This window comes from Panthera pardus, unplaced genomic scaffold (assembly GCF_024362965.1).
Source record: "Panthera pardus isolate Hobbes unplaced genomic scaffold, ASM2436296v1 HiC_scaffold_20, whole genome shotgun sequence".
NCBI classification, from domain to species: domain Eukaryota; kingdom Metazoa; phylum Chordata; class Mammalia; order Carnivora; family Felidae; genus Panthera; species Panthera pardus.
The window spans coordinates 20,961,595-20,982,389 of NW_026526766.1; the positions used below are offsets into that span (position 1 = coordinate 20,961,595).

Here is a 20,795-nt window from a genome sequence, read left to right on the forward strand (position 1 = left end):
AAAAATCGCCCAGAAGGGCTTGTCCTACATTTTTGTCACCGGGCATTAAGAGCCGGCGGAAGACCTGTCCGTAGAAAGTGCTTTCCGTAGCAGACAAAGTAATGTAACTTTTGGCCAGCTGCTTTACAGAAGTTACTTCTTACCCGATGAAGTCTTAGCAACGTGTGTGCACTTGGAAAAAGACGTGCGGGGTGGGCTCCGTGGGCTCCGTGCTCTGGGTACCGCAGCCTTCATGCATGGCCACGGCCTGTTGGATGGCTCACACGCTTCCTCTTGCTCACCACCGTGGAAGCGCACGCTGTCCGCAGACACGCTTGTGTGGGAACAGGAAGGTGCATTTCTAGTGCGCGTTGGCTTCCTTGTGGCTTTTTCCCCCTCCTCTGGTTTGCTCGCTGGCTTTTGGTAGTTAGCAAAGTTGAGGTGAAAGTGCTAGAAAGAGATCACTTTTGCTTCGGGATTACTGAATCCTTCATTTGCTCGGGTCAGCTCAGCCGTCAGAAGGCAAGGAGCTACCTCACGGGCTGTCTGCAGGTCTCGCAGCCACTGAGCTTTGTGCCATGGGCTAGGAGCACTGTCCCACCCTTCACTTCTCCCGATGTGTTGTGGCGTTGCCGTCCAGGAGAGCGGTCCCTCTGCCTGCCTACCAGTGGGCACGTGCTGATGTTAGCGTGCAGCGGGCATTTGCGCATGGGCGTGTATCATACGTACGTGGATTCCTCTGCGACTTCTTACTTGGTTTGAACTAGGTTAGACCTCGGTAACCATGGGTACCTTTCATCGGATACGTATCCCACGGAGGTGCTCACGTTCACAAACCGTGGACCTGAGTTAATATCCTGATTTCAAATGCTCTGCTGGACCACAAACAACAGAGGATGAGTTGTCTTTCTCCCCCTTTCGCTGTGACCACAAAACCACTGCCCGCTATATCCCCATTTACCTATTTCTTCTCAGGATTTGCTTTTGTGACTGGATTGGGTGGAGTGGGAGGCAGAGTCAAGAGGCCTGTTTGCATTTCTTTAGGAAGCAGAGCTACGCTTTGCCCAGTCCATACCAGTGCGGGAGGCCGCTCTGCCTCGTGGCGGGGGAGGAGAAGGATGTGTAACCCACAGAGCTGCAGCCACGCTGAGGTCTTCCACCCCAAGGTAGAGGGGAGAGTTTGAACCATCCCTGAGGTACTATTAGACTTGAGGCCTTTGCAGGCATACACCCCCATATAGAATCACTGGTAGAGCTTATTCCCGAGGCCTTTTTGCAGGATCTGTGGGCTTATACACGGCCGTGGAAGGAGGTCGTGGGGGTGTTGGTGGAGCTCATTTGCAAATAGGTTGCTTTCCCACATGAGTTACGTTGTTTGTGTGAGCGGGCCCAGCAGGAAGGGAGTGTGTAATTGTAGTGGTTCTGAGCAAGACTGGACTGGAATCACTTGGCCAAGGAAGTTGGACCCTGCAGAGGAAAGCCATGGGGAGCTACTCACAACTCCTTTTCTCTGCTTTAGCTGGGGAGACAGCGTCACGATCTCACCACTTACTGTTTATTTCCCCGAAACTTTGCACATTACTTGGTTGAAATCCTTGACTTGTGTGTTATGAATGACGTGTGTCATAATTTTCTGAATCCTAATTCTGTGTATATCTTTTCTTTTGCTTACTTTGGACTTAATTGGCTCCTCTCTTTTCAGTTCCTTAAGGTGTGTGTCTATCTTTTCGTGTGTGGGCCACAGACACGTTTCTTCCTGTCTAACCCAGGCCTCTCTGATGTTTTGTGTCTGAACATTGCCCACCTTGTCTCATCTTCTGGGCATTCTGCGAGCATCAGACTCCTCGCTTCTGTCCCGAGGCCAGATGGACCGTAATCTGGAGGGAGGGGAAGAGGCAGGTTATTAGAGGAAGATGAATTCTATTTCCTGTCTCTTCAGAGGCATGGAAAATCACTCTTGCATGGCTGCGAGCGGCACTCGGTGCCAGGACTGAAGGCTCTTAATCTGATCTTTTAACACCGGCTCTCTGTGCGACAGTCTCACTGCCAAAACGGCAGCTGTGGCATTAGAATTTATTTTAAAACGTTTTTATTTAAAAATTAAATGATTGTATTTAGAAAAAAAGAAAAACATTCCCTGAAGACTAATACATAAGCTACAGGACGGTAGCTGAAGGGATTTTTTGGAGTTTGACAGGAACAAGAGGTAAATTCACATACTTTGAGAAGCCTGTTTTTAATTTAGCCCCCACATGCTCATTAGTGTACCTGCTTAATATTTATTGCTTGTGGCTAGTGTACCCCATCTTCTAAAATTTAAAAACACACGTATAATACTGAATGGCAGTTATTAAATACATTTAGTTTTAACTGCAAGACTTTTTTTTATTTTTTTAAATTTTTTTTATTTTTTATAATTTTTCTTTAATGTTTATTTATTTTTGACAGAGAGCCAGAGCGTGAGCCGGGGAGGGGCAGAGAGAGAGGGAGACACAGAATCCGAAGCAGGCTCCAGGCTCTGAGCTGTCAGCACAGAGCCCGACGCGGGGCTCGAACTCACAGACCTTGAGATCGTGACCTGAGCCGAAGTCGGATGCTCAACTGACTGAGCCACCCAGGCGCCCCTGCAAGACCTTTTTTTTAGAAATGAGTTGCATAATTGTAGTTCAGAAGCACTTGAAACGTGTCTACATATCGCAGGAAACAATCACAGAAAAAAACATTTTCCTGTTAGATTTCACAAAAACATTTTTTAGAGTTACAGCCAATGTATATTTTAACGATGTGCTTGTTGCAATCATATACGGCTACTTCCGAAGTCCCAGACATTAGACAAAGATATTGCCAACTTTTGTCATTAAAGTGAGTCACTATCACATAAAAGTTCTCAAAATTTTGTAAGAGCCTTAATACCAGAATTTAAGGAAAGCTTATGAGTGAGTCCTCACTTGTCTGAAGCTGTTTTTTTCTCCCACTTTCTTTTGGCTCTTAGGAATGGGTAGGACTGATCTCTGTTCTCCAGCCTACAAGTTTTTTCTTTAAAAGGCAGACCTCAGTGTAGTAAGTAGGAAGTTCTTCTTTCTCCCGCTTTGGGTCTCATTTGCAGGGGAGGAGCTATAAATAATCAACTCCCCATTGGCAGTTCCATAAGCAGGAGATGCCAGAATGATGACAGTTGGATCTGGGTTGAGTCCTGGCCTCCCTGTTACAAATTGCAAGGCTTACTCTAACCAAGTAAAGCTGGGTGACCTTTAGCCAGTGGTTCGCCTCTCTAAGCCTCAGTTTCCTTATCTGTACATGAGGTTACTAATAGCCTGGGCGGCATGCCGTCACCGCGAGGATTACTTGGGATTACCCACGTTCAGCTTAGCACACCATAACCCCTCCTGCTGTTGGGCGGCAGTAGGGATCGGTGCAGCGGAGCAGCAAAGCTCTGAGTTTCCTTTTTGAGAAGACCTGGAACCAAGCCTCCCCCCCCCCCCCCGCCCCCCCACCGTTTAGTCATTGCCTTTTGGAAGAATGAATTAGTTATCTTCCTCTCCAATGTCCTTCTTAGAGAGGAAAAGAAATGTAAATTAAAACCGAACCCAGGGCTGTCAACTAGCTAAAAATCTCAGTGAGGCATATTAGGTAGCCCCGAGGGTAATTCCCTTCTAGCTCCAAAAATTAATTTTCCAGTTTAGCAACACCCGAATCTTCTCAGCCAGCAAGCAAAGATCCAAACGGAGTTTACCCTGTAGACTCACCTCCAGAGGCGCCGTGGTCTTGGACGGGGTCTGTATTTCACCTGCGAAGCTATCTAGAAAAACAAACTTGTCAGTCCATTTGGGGACTGGCTATGGTCAAAATACCTGGTTGCTTAGTTGAAGTTAGTTTTGTTCTTATGAGTAGCTTATGGGCGGACTCTGTCTTCATCAGTGATTTCAGGAGCTATCTTGTAGACCTGTAGATCTTACGGGGCCTCAGCAACATTGAAAGATGCTAGTAAATTCGGACTCCCCTTCAGTGCCCGTTCTCTCAACCCCCGTTTCTTGTTTCTTGAGTTACTTAAGTGGGAGCAGGACTGCTTAGAAGGCTGGTGGAGGACCCCTGTGGACTCGTCCTCTCCAAGCTGAGGCGAGGTCATGGCGGGGCCCGGCTTTGGGGCCTGGGCTTACCAGCAACTGGCTGTTTCTTCCCTTGTGCGTGAAAATTTTGATTTAGTAAATGAAATAAAGAATTTAAATCATTCTTTTGACCACATTTGACAAGAGTTCTCTGGTCATTGGAAATTTTAGGGTATAAAAGGGAAATTAAGAGTGAAATTTTTCAGCCTTTTATTTTTATTCTTCTCTTTACCTAGGGAAAAGAGACCATTCCAAGTTGAATGCTTTCTGGTGCAAATATAATTTTAACTCATAACTTGGTTTTTATTACCCTGTTAGCTTATCTAATGAGTAGAACCAAATAGTGTTTTCCTCTAGAATTCTGTAGATTTATTTGGTTGCTCATTGCGCTTAAATAGTAGAAAATAGTATACAATTACATAATAGTGATAATACATGTTGATTTAAATTCCAATTTCAAAAGGCAAGAATAGCCATGATGCATCGATTTCTATTTTGGACATGCCATAAATTTGGTCCTTTTGATTTAATGGAAAACATACCCCTTCTATAATACGAGATAGGAGTGTTTCTCAAATGCTGTCTTGTTGGTACCTGGGTTAATAGGGGACTGAATTACTCTGAACCACATTTTGCATGTATAGAATAATTGTAAAATGGAAGTTGAAAAATGTGATCAGTCACTTTCATATTGCGCCTCAGGGAGGAAATGAACAAAATACAGTGGTTACATGCACTGGTGGCAGTGTTCTCGCCTCATAATGGCACCAGGTTAACTCATCTTATTGCTTGTTAACTTTGTAAGGAATCAGTGGCTTGTGATAACATGGTTTGATGTAGGTGAGCTTGGCTGAAATCACCAGAGATCCCCTGATAAGTATGTGACACCCGTAAGACCATCTTCAGAGATCGTTCATTAAATGCCAGCAGCCTTCACAGGACATGTCTGCTTTCCAGTCAGGGCCGTTTTGTCAGTGCTGGTAACGTGTTACGACAGTGCTGTGTATATAAGGAATGTCCAAAAATGACTAATCTGCCTAGATTGGGACTTTAATGGATTTTGTCTCGCTTTCTGATTACTCACATTAGACAGCCTTTCATTTAAAATCTGTTTTGTTTTATTTTTCCTTCCTCACAATACTGAATGAGGCATCGGGGATTATAATGCTGTCCCGTGTTCCACGGTTTGACCAGTTGGCTCGTTCTGTGTGACCATGCATTTTGGTGACAGTTGGATGTCTGGTGAGATCCTTACGGTGGCATTATGGCCTGCTTGCCCTCAGCAAGTAAATGATTCCCAGGAGGGAGAACTTTTCTGCAGGTTTCCACGTCGGCCTCCTTTCAAAGGCAACAGTGCCAAGCTCTATATCTGTGTGTGTCTAAAAAAATTAAGGTGCATTTGAGAAACCTCATTTCTTTGACTTTCAGGTAGGTAGTGATTGGGTTGTTACTGGAGCTAAGCTTTATAATACTTTAAATAGAGCTTGTAATGTCTGATATAGTAGCCAAAGCCATACGTAGCTATTTAGATTTAAATTAAAATTAATCAAAGTTAAATAAGGTTACAAATTAAGTTTCCCGGTCACATTAGCCCTATTTCATGTGCTCAGTATCCGTCTGTATGTGGCCAGTGGCTACCATGTTATTAGCACAGATTTAGAATGTTTCCAACATTGCAGAAAGTTCTGGTGGAAAGTACGGACTGTAGAACTTGGACAGGTCCGTGAAGAATGCTCTGTCCTCATGTGGCTGAGAACGGAGAAGGTTAGGCTAAATGGTCAGTAGGAAAAAGCCTTGGGCAGCATTTCCCAAGCTTTAATCCCAGGTTCCACAGCCAAAATTGTTTGGAAAACCCTGCATGTATATTCACTCTCTTTGAGATTCGCAGCTCAGGGAAGATCTGCCATTCACCAGGCATTAGCCAAATTAAACAGGTGTTTCAAGTAACGCCTAATTTCTTGCGGGACTAACATTTCTTGGGCCACCATTGAGGAAAGGCTGATTGGAAGTTAAAGCTTACTTGTGCTAGTAAACTAGGTAGAGTTGCTGAAAAGGCCCAGTAGGATTTTAGCCTGACTTACTGGATACGGAGTGACCCTTTCACTCAGATTTGACCCCCTTTAGCCATACCTGGACTATTCTTTCTTGTCACCTAGGACATGACCAGAGGCGTGGTCAGAGGATAAGTGGCCTAGAGCCAGCGGCCTGGGGATGTTTAACCTGGAGTAGAGAAAGTGAGAACATCCATTATGTCGTTTTCATGACTTTGAAGTGCACTCCAGGGGAGGAGAATGTAGAGGCAACATTGGGTCCCCTGGGAAGAAGTTCTGGAGGGAGAGATTTCTAATCAGTATTAGAGCCCATTATCCCCAAGTGGGAGAAGCTTGTGCGTGAGGTAGTGAGGTCCCTTCCAGAGGATATGATGAAGCAGAGACTGCTTGTTGGGTGTGACAGAGGAAACGCTTTTGGGTTGTGGTTGATACTGTGACGCCACCACCCGGATGCCCTCCGCCGGGGCAGCATTTGGAAATCTGTAGGCATTTGGGAAAGGGGGTCGGTTTGTTGTTACAGTGCCTGGGGCACTACAGCCTTCTGGGTCCATGATTTCTGAAGGCCTTTTCTAGTTCTGATTGAGTGGCTTTCTCTGTACATGTGGCTAATGAGTCTCATGAGCGGGAGGGGCATTTGGTCCAAGTTCGGGTTTCTCTTTCACCCTGGAGAATTGCTTTAGCCTTCTACCTGTTCTCCCTCCTGTCTGGTTCACCTCCCTGTCATCCAGCTTCATTACTGTTCTTTACTATTCCGGGTCCATCTTCCTAAAGAGCAGAACTGATAGCACTCAGCTGCTTTAAGACTTTTAACCAGAATAAAGTCCAAGTTTTTTGCGTGTCAGGCAAAGCCCGGCAGCGTTTTGGGCTCCTCCCACCTTACAGATTACCCTGGGGGTTCAGTAGGGTATGCCCGTGCTGTCCTCACGTGACTCTGGGTGCTGGCCTCGGCTCTTTCTGTGGATGCCTCTTCCACCTGAAAGTTTTGCACGTGTGTCTTGCCAGGCCCAAGAAGGCTTTCAAAATCCTACCTTACGTTTGTCTCTCCCAACTTTTCCCCTACCCTACTCTTCTCTTGCAGCCACACGTTCATTCTCTTCCTTGACTGAGAAACTCCTTCCTCCTTCAGGGACTTTGCCCATGCTCTTCTCTCTGCCTGGGGTTCTTTTCTCCTTGCTTCCCCCACAGAACTCCTGCACATCCTTCACGTCTCGGTTCCATAGGGAATCTTCCCTCAGCCCTAAGATCCCACGAGATATTTCCCCACTAAGTGATTGCATAGCATCCTGTAATTTTCGTCATGGAGATTACTCTCCGGTTGTAATTACCAAGCTCCATGTTACTCATTCACCAAGTGTCTTGTTCATGACTCTCGTCTTAGTGCCTGCCACAGTTGCCTGGTGCACAGTAGGTTCTTAATAAAGAATTGAATGAGTGAATAAGAAAGCAAAGCCTTTCCCAATGCTCCAGGAAGTGCGCTAGGCATTCCTTCTACCCTGCTCTCCTGTGTTGTATAAGATGCTCGATGTCCGGGAGTTCTCCAAGCGGTGGTGGGGCCAATATCTCAGTTGCTCACTTTTGCATCTCCACGTGTCAGGAATGTCAGTGGTTCATTGGAGGAATCCTACTTCATTTTACACCTCTGCCTTTAACTCCCCACTACCCTTATTAGTAAGGGAGGTAAGGGAGGATGGGTGAGTATTAAAACAAAATTCTAAGTTGTAATGTAGAGGGTTTTTTTCTTGTTATTAGAAGGACTACATCTATCGCCATACCCTAAAGTATTGGCCTGGCGGGCATTGTCATTTTGTCTTCCCAAAAACATATGTTAAATATCTATCGTGCACATCTCGGTGGTTTGTTAAGGTCTGTTTCTCAGCAGGCTTTGTTGGACTTAGGACTTCTATTGTTTCAGTCTCTTTCTTGTTAAAAAAAGTTACCCTCAGTACTTTGCTGAACAAATGCAAAAAAAAAAATTATGATGAAAGTTAAGTAGGCAGGTGATTAATGTATAGAATTTCATTTTCGTGGCCTTCCCCTCCCCCCATCCATGCTGGTGTTCCTTAAATTACGGTATGTAATTGATATGTAACTTACACATCATTTGTTCTAAGTGTACAATTCAATGATTTTTAGTAAATTTAGAGTCGCACAGCCATATCACATTATACGTTTTGTTTTTTTCAGGATTTCTTTTCTAAAATTATAAATCACAGTATTGTAAAGAATAAATAATTGGGCATTTTTTTTCTCTTGCAAATCCCAGTTAGAGCCCCCTCCCCCCCTTGCCTTAGACTTTATCGATGTATTTGCCTTAGCATTTTATTTGGTGGTGCCTGTAGAAAGTTGCGATGGGAGCCCCACTATGAGTGAGCAGTTCGAGCAGTAAGAGGCCAGAGCGCTGATGCCTTCTGCAGGCCGGCCTGGGGCTGGAGGCACTGTCGTCACTTGTGGCAGAGGGGAAGCAGGCAGTGGGAGAGGAAAGGAGATGGCGGGTGGAGTGGGAGTAAGAGGGACGGAAGGGGAAGAGAAGGGGAGGAGATGGCACACAGAACGGGAAAGCCATCAGGATTCTAAGATGCAAACACTCGCTCTGTTTTCTGAGTCAGCTTATTTGTTGAAATTTGGAAACAGAAAACAAAATGCCACCTCTGGGTCAGTTTCTGAGGGTATCTGGGGCTTCTTCCTCCAGTGTTCCTTTTTTTTCTTTTGTGACCGCTTGCCCCTTCTTTCCTGAGTTTTAATTTTCTCACCTTACCTGGTGTTATTACCATGTGGCTGAGTGAGCTATGTCGAAGTGGAGGTGTTTCTGGTGCTTTCAGAGCCATGGGGAGGAGGCACTCCTTGCCTTAGGGAGCTTCTGTTCAAAAGGTCCTTAAACAGCAGATGATTCACAGTTGTAAGCAGAAATAGGGAAGTAAGATCCTGAACGACAGGTAAAGTTCAGATGTGGTATTAGCCCATGGCCACTGTCAGGAGAGAAAACGAAGGAGCTGAATCATGACTTCCATTGTCATTTTAGCTTTTTAGCAAGAGTTTCTATAGGAGCATCAGATGTCAGTGTTACGGTTCACTGCTGTGTTTCTGGTTTTCTTGGTAAATGCACTTGATATTTTAATGCTGAGCCAGAAAGATATCCCTACTGCCTAAGGCATCTTTGCCCATCTTGGCAGTTGGAATCCAGTTTATGAAGCAAGAGTTGAACAGTCTTCATGGTAGAAAGGCCCCTAAATAGATGTATTTTCTGCATATCTTCCAGAACTGTTCTTTGAATGCTTAACAAAAAGCAGATGACATTTCACTAATGTGGAAGTAGTTCAGTAATATACAGAAATTGCACAGAGTAAGCGCTTTAAAAGGCTTTTGTTGAGTGGATGGTTGCATGAGTGGAATGAATGATATGTGGTTGGTTGGATGTATGTTCGCGTGGTCCTTTGGTTTTCAGTTTCTTGGACGTTCGGAGCAGCCGTTATTGAATGTTGGAAAGTAAAAGGTGGAAAATCCCATAATAGTTTCTGTCTGTATGCTCACTTTGAATATGAGAAAAATCCCAGAGTCGTCTTACATGTTGTCTTTTTCTCTGTTTTCCAAGTACTGCTTTTTTCCCGACATTGACAACTGGATTGCTTTAAATCTAGACATGAGCTCTGTACTGACTGGTTAACACACTGCTTAGTCTAGCTTCAAGGAAAAACTGCTGTTACTGGTCATTTTATTGAGTATGCCTCTCTGTTCCTTCCCGTGTCTTTATAAATCTTTAGGACTTTCACTGTCTTCAAAGAAAGAAGGAAATCAATTATTTCACTTTGGCAGATATTTTATTCAACAGTAAGAGTGGATGGAGATATCTAGAAAGACTTTGGGATTGTAACTTAAGCCCTTGTTTTGAAACTCTTACAATTAAAAAAAAAATCAAAGGTACATAGTTTAATGTTCAGAGTTTAGTAAAATCTTAAAATGCAGTGATCTTTTGACAATTTTCTTTCCATTAGATTATAGGCATAAAGTATACATCTCCGTTAGGAAATCAAGGGTGAAAACACTACATGTGGATAACGAAGGCAGTTTCCTTTCCCACACCCTCCCCTTAACCCTACACAGCTGGGAGGTGGAAATATTGGTCACCCTAGTTAATCTCAGTATCTGCATCTTTGAGAGTTTTGGAATGTAGTACCAGGTAGCCCAAGGGAAATTTCATATATAATTGATGGCTTACCTCTTTGTATGTATTATGACAATAGGTTAGCTAAGCTTCCTGTGCATTTCAGCTACATTTCTCACCTGGGGTCCCACAGGACCAGATTCTCCCTAGCCATGCAGAGGAGTGCCTGTTTCGTAGCACAGTCTTTTTTGGCTCTTCATTCACTAAACCTAGTTGAAAATAGTCCAGAGGAGACCTGTTCGAGTGTGTAGATACTAGAGTGTTGCAGTGCATTTGGTGGAGAATAGTATTTATATTTGGGGGTACTTGTGCAAGCACTCGTGAATGTCCAGATGCAAGTGAGCGCCTCGTGCAGGGACTCCTGTTCTACTTAATTTTTCTTAATATTACAAAACTTACCAATACCCTGGTCCTGCTCCTTCTCTTTAGAATTGAACCATGGCTAGACGGAGTGATTTTCCTCTACTTTCCATCCTGTTTTCCAAAAGAAAAATAACACACTTGTAGGTTTTAGTTTTTCCGTTGCAGGTGAAAGCAACCCCTGAAGTCCTTAAACTTGACTGCTAGTCAAAGCTGTACATTTTTAATCTCTTTTATAAATATGCAGCCCTTCACGGCAGGAATTAAAACGTGAACACTTTTCACATTTCCAGAAGATAAACGTTTAATTCTAAGTGGCCTTCTAGTCCTTACTGTTAACAAATACCAGGAGAAATTTTAAAAATAAGTACTGCTAGGAAATATTTTCAGACTTTTTATGTAGAGGGCAGAGAAAAGGGGGCACAAAGAAAGCAGGTGGGACGGGGTGTGTTTTGTTTGTCAGCGCCAGTGGGAGACGTTGGGTCACAGTGCACCTCTGACGTCAGAGGGAAGTCGAAGCTGCTTCTATCCGTAGTAGGGGCGCAGTCAGATGCCCTGTTCCTGCGGTTCCTGCTCCGCAGTAGAGACCCAACTTGCCCTAGACGTCCAGTCAGCCGCCCCCACGGGGCTTCTATGTGAAGTATGGAGACCCCTAAAGCCTGTTTTGCATGTAATTGAAGTTAGAGGACGCGTTAGGAAAAGCTGTTCTTGACTGACTAGAAAGCAAATAATTGTATTCTGTTTCTGATCTTCATTTATAGCACCAGCAACAAGTGGTGCAGGCTGTGGAACGGGCCAAGCAGGTGACCATGGCCGAACTGAACGCCATCATTGGGGTACGTGGCCTTTCCATTTTAGCTCTGATCTTAGTGTGTGTCATCAGCTCGCTTGCTCTCTCTTTTTAAATTTTGTGCCATCAAAAGGGCAAAAGGCAATAGAGGACCACAAAGTGGAATTAAGCACTTTGCCTTCTGTCTCGTGAAATTGGATGGCTGCCTCAGAAACTTTGGATCACATTCTCACCAGTTCCAGTGGACATGTTCGCAGAAATTCTCCCCAAGGAGCCTGGGTAGTTCTTTTTTCATAATATTTCTTACCTTTGCAATCAGTTCCTGTTGCTGGGCTAGGCCTGAAAAAAAGATGGAGATTGCCCTGATGTTAAAATGACCTGATTGATTTCTTTGATCTTTCCACAAATATAGACTAATACCATTTTAGGTGAAATAAATTGTACGTTTTTTGTTTTTTTTTAATCTCCCTGCTCCTCTTCCTCCCCTGTGATGAGTGGTTCTTAAGGGCTAGTGGCCATTTGTGGTAGGAATAGTAGGTGAAAGGTGCACCTTTAGGCAGAATCCGTGGCCCCGTTAGAAAACCCTTCCTGGCGAATGTAGCATTAATGTTGCATAGAAATCCTACTGGAATTCATGAGTTTGGACAGTCACTCCGACCCCACTTAGATTTTTGTTCTCTCGGATTAAGGTAACAAATAATAAATAAGGTGCTACAGCTTAAGGGATAATAAAGGTGAAACTCTTCGCTGAAAAGCGCACGGTATCCATCTCTATTTATGCAGCTGGTACAAGCCTTTCCTTAGATTATTCTAATGAAGACAATACAACTATGCTTTCCTCTCTCTGCCCCCTCCCAAATACTTCTTTTGTGTATAGGTTATACACAAAAGTCTTTTCTCTTTTTTTTCCCCTCAGTGTATCAAACACACTTTGAAATGCTAATTATTCCATTTACTTTCATTAAAATTCAAATTGTTGAGTGAAGATGCGGATAAGGGTCGCCTGATAATCAATCTGGAGTGAAGATATTGCTTCAATTATGCCTCTGTCTTTTAACAAGGAAATCAGAACTCTGGGCTCACTGGCGATGGTGGTGGAACACTAGTCCGATTGGAGCTTGTTTTTTAATGGCCTATTTTGAGCTCTTACCGTGTGTCCCTCTGACCACAAGAAAATACGGGTAGTAAATTGGAAGACAGTAAATGGGAAGGGGTAATAACCTTTAGTTCCTCGGAAGTGCCCTCTCGGAAAGAAGGCTGAATCGGAACAAGCCATGTAGATTTGTTTGGAGCACGTTTTCTAGCTCTGGGGATGGGGAAGAGATGAATACATTTTACAATTTTTATTTCCTAAATCTCCAGAAAATAGCAGTATGTCACATTTTTTAAAAAGTTGAAAAAGCGTTAAAGTTAGGTCCATATGTATATTCCAGTTGTGTTTGCTTGAAGCCTGCGTGGGCTTCCCATTGGGATGTGTTTTGGTCACCAGACCTCCTAAGGTCACCAGGGATAGAGAGCTTGCCCTTCTCACGCACTCCACCACTGTCTGCTGTTGAAGGAGAGAATGCTTTACGGGAGGACTCCGGGCGGGGGCCGTGCTGGGTCACTTCTGGCTTAGTGTTCATTGTCCCTGTGAACTATTACAAGGCAAGTAGCCATCTTACCTTACTTAGGACTGGTTGGCAGCAGCTGTTTCTGGCTGTTTTGTTTCTTTTTCCGGTCTCATTAGTTGCCGTCTGTACAGTGGAGAGATTAATCTAAATCGAAAACCCATTGTTTTATGTTGAATGTTGCTTAAAAATGTGAGGGAAGATCTGAAAGTCAGAACAGGTTCCTTTCCCTTCAGTGCAAAATCAAGTATAGTTTTAATACTGTTTCATATCTATTTCATTTTACATACTTTGTTTTGAATGGGATGGCAGATTGCCTTTTCTCAGGGAAAGGATGATTTATTAGACGGTAGTCAAGTTACTGACAGACATATTGTATATATATGGGTCCAATTATTAAAATACAGCAAATTTAATTTTGTGACCTAAAAACTTACTTGAAGAGCTAACTCAGTAGAGGGGCAAGCTGTCAAAGCAGCACGAGCGGTTTGTGAATCTGGGGGGCGGGGAGGATTCCAGATTATTTGTGTTTGAGCAGGAAGTGGAGTCACAGTCACATAATCTGACTGTTCTGAAAAATAGATTGCAGAAATAGAAAAACAAACCCAGCAGTTTTAGGGAGCCACAACCCAAGTGAGAAGGAAGAGCCCCATGACAAACTGACTTGATACATTCCTGCTGCTACTGTTCTCTGAGGTGTGTGGTCTTTGTCTGTTTCAGCCCTGTGGTGCCTTCAGTCCAGTAGTTTTCAGTTTTGTAACATTGTGGAATTCTCAGTGCACCTGCCCTTCTCATGGCTTGTGTTGTTAGGTGGTGCTGTTTTGACTTGCTACCCAAAGTGATGAGGGGGGTCAGTCTTAAGATTTTTGTACTTGGTTTTGGGAATGTAGTCGGCAATGGTTTTCTCCCTTGAGGGAATGAAAATTTTCCTCTCAAGAGGCAAAGACCCATCTAAAGCCCCTGCAGACAGACCTTCATTTGTTTATCACTACGTATGTATCTGTTTTATATGTATGCACACCATCCAGACAAGCGCAAATGTTCCCAGATTTAATGAAATCTGATGAAGCACCTTTTTAACTCTGCAATATTATTCTACCTTCATTGGTAAATGAGCCAAACCAGTGATCCATGCAGTTTAAATGCAAAATGCTGAAGTGAGCCTGAAACCTGGAGAGGCAGCTTGTTCTCTTGACAATAAGCTAGTTGTGTTTAATGGAATGAAACACAGTTATAATGATTTCTTTCACAGGTCATGTTCAGTTTAAAACTGTTGATAGATTGAAATAAGTTAAATATCATTTATCTTTTATTTATAAGGAAAAAACCCAGGAAAATTCCCGTGTTGTATTTTACAGTCAATATTTTGTGTTTTGTTTTGAGTTGGTCATATCTCACATTTCCCTGAAGCTTTCCCGGAGTTCCCCTAAATGGGCTGAGGGAATGTTATGTATCTAGTTTGATCTTGTCATGTGTCCTACTAGCCACTGTGTTTTTAAATTAGAATCTCTGCGAGATCACACTGTTGGAACAGCACACAAATTGTAGTTTTAAATCAGTAATATGATCTAATTAGAAATGATGTTTTCATTTCCTGTATTATTAAATTGAGTCATCTGACTGTCTTAAAATGCTTTTTAAATCCATTACACTATATAATCAGCACATGCTGTGTGAATGTGGTTATGCTTCATAAAGGAGACTGGCTTGGAACCTCAGAAGAATTTCACTAAAGAAGCTACCATTAGGGGAAAAAAAAGTTTTGTTAGTATGAACATTGGAGAAGAAAATATTTGGCTTGTAAAAATAGAAAGTGGGGTTCCTTTGGATTGCCCTCCACCCTTTTTTTAACCTAACTCTTTGAGGGGAAAAAAAAGATAGAAATATGCATTTAAAAAAAAAAAAAACCCACCCTCTTAAAAAAATTCCTTAAGAACAGGTATGCCATGGCGTTTGTAGGAAAATGCAGTTTAGCACAAGAAATGCTGAACCTCAATTTTTAGCAGTGACATTTTAATGATAGGAAGTCTGCAAAATTATTTGCCATCAATTGTGAAGGCAATAACAAGCCTTGGTGGTTTTTCACACTCTCTGTGTTAAGTGCTTTCAGAATGACAGCGTAAACTGTGTTCGAGAACTCCAAGGAAGTAAAACTGATTAAAATGTTCATGCTTGAATGGTGCTGATGGAATAGTTCATTTGGACTTTCTCTACCTCCTGCAGCTCAAGCTGAAATATTAAAATTCAGTGGATTTAAATCTCTCTCCTCTCAGCTCAGGAAAAAAACATTACATTTTAATAGGTTTTAAACCCATAATTCATTGGTTTGGAGCAGCACTATTAAATCTATTTAAATATTACTTGTATTACTAAGGAAATGATTTAAATGACTTTGCCTTTACCATCCTATGTGTTTGAGTTAGTTTAAAAAAAGGAAGACAATACCTTCAAGGGTTTTTTCTTCCTCTTAGCATTTTGTTTTATTGTCCTTGTCATATGATTGGCCCTTAAATTACACACACACACACACACACGCACACGTATACGTGCACACACACATACACATATTCCAGATTGGCATTTTGGCAGAGGGTCTTACAGTATGACAGTTTTAAAATGTGTGTCCCTCTTTTTCCATTGTAGATTTCAAAACTGCCATTTTAAGTTTCAGAGGCATTTAGACATGCTGTTGTGGTAATTTTTCTTGTGCTTTTTTTTTTTTTTAATGTTTATTTGTTTTTGAGCGAGGGAGATAGAAATGAGCGAGGGAGGGGCAGAGAGAGAGAGAGAGAGAGAGAGAGAGAAGGAGAGGGAGAGAGAGAGGGAGGGAGACACAGAATCGGAAGCAGGCTCCAGGCTCTGAGCTGTCAGCATAGAGCCCGATGCAGGGCTCGAACTCCAGAATGGCCAGATCATGACCTGAGCCAAAGTCAGATGCTTAACCAACTGAACCACCCAGGTGCCCCCTCTTGTTGTCTTTTTAAGCTAACTGGGCATTAGGCAAAAAACTGAATGATATAAATATGCGGGTATTTATAAAAACGTGTGTGCGTTTGTTCCTGCCCATTATATCACAGCCTCCAGTAACACAAATTTGAAGTAAAATTAAAGAGACTTCACTTTCTTAACAAACGCAAAACTGTATTAAGTATCAGGAGCCATGCTTTCATCCTCCCTCTGTTTTTGCCCAGTAAAGGGCTTTCTAGAGGCACTGCCAATTGTGCAGGAATCGTGCTGTTGTCCTCTTTTGGACACAGATAGCCAGTCCCGCCATGCCGAAGCAATGGTGTCCCTCCAGGGTTACCACGTTCCCCTGGTCAGCCTTCCTTTCTGGCGTTTTCATTGCCATTGCCATTGCCATTGCCATTGCAACCACAGGCTTCCCAGGGTTTGACAGCGCCTCCCCTCAGACACTGCAGACCTCTTGCATTCCCCTCTTTGTGGGGAATCCACTCTTCACTTACGCCTGTGCAGGGTGAGAGGGTGAGGTATTGATACCTACCCCCGTGGGGTAGTCCTGGGCCCACAGGCAAACAGCCCGTGAAATGACCCCCCTCCTGCCCCGTTGGTGGGCAGTTTTGAGGTGCCAGGACGGGGTTTCAGCTAGCCGCCCATGGTAGAATACAGCTACTCAAGAATACGGCTTTAGTTACGAGTTTCTTTTCTTCCCTGATTCACTTGCCCTAGGTCCCTCTCCTGTTCTGGGATCATTTCTCAAAATTACTTGCAGTCAGAGCCCTGTCTGTCCACCTTCCTGGATGAACAAGGATACTCACTTCATAGGCCCACACTCTTCCAGGGGCTTTCTGGTATAGGTAGGCACATGTTCTCAGGTGCCAGAGTCCTGCTTTGTTTTCTGACATGAGTTCTGTGCATAAAACATTTTCCTTAACACCTCGGCTTTTACGTTGTTTTTTAAGTAAATACTTTCCCATAAGTTTATAGGTGAGCTTCCCTTTCTCTTTCTTCTAGCTGATTGCTGCTGATACTTTCTAAACGTACATAATAGGGAATAAAGTTAAAAACAAGCTATAAAATAGATTCGTGTTTCATCAGAGGTTGTCTTTCCCCCTTTGTTACAGTCTTTACCAAAGAGTGTGCCTGGGGTTTAAAGACTTTATAAAATATGCTGACTGCACGATGGACACAACTTGCTGGGGCCTGGGGGGAAGAGGTTGGTTTTCTGCACTTGTAGGGCTTTGCTCACCTGCTCTCACAAGTGTGATAAACCCATGATTGCACATCAGCCGAAGCAGTTTTATAAGTCTACACATTCTGTATCTTACGGTGGTGTGCCTGCCCCTCGCCTTTTGTTTTGTTTTGTTTTGTTTTGTTTTGTTTTGTTTTGTTTTAACTGATTCATTTACTGTGGATCAGGGGGCTACCTTATTGAGCGATGCAGTCATAATCTAATCTTTGTGCTACAATTTGATGAGGATCTAAGAGGCAGTAATTTCCCTTCTCTCATAGCAAAGACTCTCATATATTTAAGTAATTTTTTTTAGCTCTGTCTCCACTTCAGAACTCCCTGAGAAACCTGGATAAAGAACAAGATTTCTAATTTGTATTTATGGTGTATACTTTGTACATTTCTGTTACTGGGAGACATTTCTGGAAGCTAGTTGGTTTTTCTTTCAGCTTTTCTTTCTTTCTTTCTTTCTTTCTTTCTTTCTTTCTTTCTTTCTTTCTTTTCTTTTCTTTTCTTTTCTTTTCTTTTCTTTCTTTCTTTTCCTTTTTTTCCCTTTTTCTTGTTGTTGGCAACCAGAAGGGCTACCACTCTTTTTCTTTCTGTTGAGGAAGGAGCCCCTCTCTCCATCCTTCCTGTTAATATATGTTTCCACCGCTCAAGGCAGAGCTCAGCAAAAGTGTGACAAGAGTTGCAGAATGTGTCTGAGTGGGTGCATGTGACTTAGCTTAAGGCCTGTGGGCTTGGTGCTTCCACTACCGGGGAGACAGTGGAGCTTCCCAGATCCGGGAGGCCCAGCACACCCGAGCGCAGCAGGCTGAGCCTGTGCAGAGGTCCAGGGTGTGGGTGGAAGTGTTACACAGAAGAGCAGGTTTCACTGGAGGCGGCTTACAAGCTTACATTTGGGTTTCCCTGTTTATTGGCCAGCAGTTTGTTTTGTTTTGCTGTTTTGCATCCCTTTTTCTGATTCTCTTACTGACGTCTTTCCGTCTTTCCGGTAGCAACCCTACAAGTAGCGTCATCAACTCCTGTGTAGCCAGAACTTGTGCCTTCAGAGCTGGGGGGAGAGGAGGCAGGCTCCCCCCAAACAGGCACCTCAAGGGCTTAAGGACTTAGACTTCAAAGGACTATTGCTCTGTGTCCTCCTCAGAGCTCCCTAGGAACTCCGTTTCGGAACCTTCTACCTGAGAATGCCTTTGTGAACTTAAGCGTTCTTCTAAAGGTTAGAACCTTTTATTGAATGGTGAGAATAATTTAATGATTACATCTGCTCCCCCATTCATTCAGCGAACAGCTGAGTACCTTCACCACATCGTATCAAAGGAGCACATTTTATGTTCTCTTTGAATGATAGTGTTAAACGTTTTCTGAAGTGTATTTTGAAATGGTCCTCAAATTACATTTGAATCAATCACCCTTATTAAGAAGGTTTTGGTAGTTGTAAGCTTTCTGGTTTTACATTTTACTACACAGAATCAACTTTTAATTTACACATTTTAATTTTAATGACACTTGAGTTTCCAAGGACAACAGAATAAAGAGAAACATAGGAGAAAACATAATAAAAATGAGGCTGCGTACATCTGTAAGTTTATATTTTTTATGTTTGGAATTAGGAATCTAGCAATCCACATTCATTATTGATGAATCTTTTCACTAATTTACATACACTTCTGTGGGTTCGGACAGCCGAATACAGTCATGGAACTACCACCACTATTGAAATAGAGAATATTTCCCTACTGCCCTGCTGCCCAGATTCCCTTGTTCTGTATGGATAGCCAGTTCTTTTCCGTACCCCAGCCCTTGGCACGTGCCCATGATATTTTTTCCCCCAAAGCGAACCTTTTGAGAAGGTCCTATCAATGGAATTATGTAGGTACACCATGTGGTCTTCTCCATTTTCGTCTTCATGTAGCATAACGCGTTGGAGGTTGGTCCGTGTGCTTGCCGTGTCCATAGTTCCCTTCGCATGGCCCAACGATACTCTAGTGTACCGGTGGACTAGTTTGCTTAGCCATTTACTCCTTGAAGGACAGTTCAGTTAGCTGTGGTTTTTGGTGACTGTGAACAAGGTTCCAATTAGTAATAACATACTGACTTTTTAAAGTTTTTGTAAGTGAATAGAAGCTTTCCTCTCTTCTGGGTAATCCCTAGAAGCGGGATTGTGGAGTTACACGGTTCGTGTATTTTCAAAGTAACTGGACTAGGGCTTTCCAGAGTGACCGTGCAGTCTTGCAGTCCCACGAGTACATGTGAGAGAACTTTTGCTCTGCCTCTTGAGCAGCACGAGGAACTGTAGGCTTCGGAGCCTGTTAGCCATTTCCGAAAAGTGATGGTGGCCTCATGTTTTCATGAATCTCCGTAACTGCCACTGCTGTTTGAGGGCCTGGGTGCTCACTTGCCATCTCTGTATCTTCCTTGAGGAGTTTCTGCTCATACCTTGCCACACTTTTTCCTTGAGTCTGGGTTTTTATTAGTAGTAAGCTGTGAGAGTGTTTAAAAAAGTTCTCTGGATATACGTCCTTTATATATTTTGCAAATATTTTCTCCCAATCTGCAATCATCCTTTCATCTTTTTCAACAGTATCTTTTGAAGAGTGGAAATTTTTAACACTGGTGAAGTCTGGTTTATGATTTTTTTTTTTCATGACTCTTAACTTTTGGTGTTGTCTCTCAGTAATCTTTGTCTCACCCAAGACCACAAAAATGTTGTAGGTTATCTTCTAGAAGTTACATGTTTAGGCCTATGATCCAGTTTGAGTTAATTTTGTTTATGGTATGAGATATAGGTCGAGTTTGTTTGTTTCTTTCTGATGGACATTTGATTCAGTTGTTCTAGTACATTTGTTAAAATAACTCTTTTCTCCATCAAATTGCCATTGCACCATTATAGAAGATCTACTGACTATATGTGCATGGGTCCACTTCTAGACTCTTTTGTTCCGTTAAACTGTCTGTTCTTTTACCAATGACATACTATCTTGATGTCTGTAGCTTTCATTATTGATATTCGCCATTCCATTTTGTGCCTGTTCTTTGCTGTTCTTGTTTGCCCTCTTTCCAGTACCCCTCAGAACTCAGGTCTTTATTATCTGTGTCCTCGAGACTGGCCGAGGGAAGAATGGAAAGAATCGAAGCTCAGTAAAAAACCTCTCCTGTCAAAAATGGTGTCTATTCTACCTCCAGACTGTCCTGTCAAGGATGACCGCGCTCGCTGCCCTCCCCTGGTCCCAAGTATCCCTCTCCTAGACTCCTGCAGCTTCCTGCTAGTAGGGCTTCTCGTTTGCATATCTGTCTGTCTATACTTCATTCTTCCTGCAGCAGCCGGAGTGATCTTTGGAAATACAGCTTGGATCCTGTGCTGCCCCCTGCTTAAAACGTGTCTGGGAGGGCTGCTGGTTGTCTTAGAACGAAGTCTAAGTGTCTTCCCGTGGCCTACAAAGCTCTGTGTGAGCTGACTCTTCGCCCACCTCTGTGACTTCACATAGCGCTCATTCTCTTCATTTGACTGTCTTCCACCCGCATTTCCACGTTGGCCTTGTCTGTCCCTG

General features: G+C 43.1%; 1 protein-coding gene across 14 annotated transcripts in view; it reads left to right on the top strand.

The window, feature by feature from the left end:
• The window catches only part of TLE4 (TLE family member 4, transcriptional corepressor), a 140,993-nt gene that overhangs the window by 34,987 nt on the left and 85,211 nt on the right, over positions 1–20,795 (top strand). For 9 of the 14 annotated variants that reach the window (XR_002084081.2, XM_019463537.2, XM_019463534.2 and 6 more), the window contains one exon: positions 11,417–11,491. The exons of the other annotated variants lie outside the window; for them this stretch is intronic. Coding sequence is in view for 8 of the 9 variants with exons in the window: in XM_019463537.2 (XP_019319082.1) it covers positions 11,417–11,491 (75 nt within the window). In the remaining variant the exon portion in view is untranslated. The remainder of the gene's footprint in view (positions 1–11,416; positions 11,492–20,795) is intronic. 14 annotated transcript variants of the gene reach the window in all.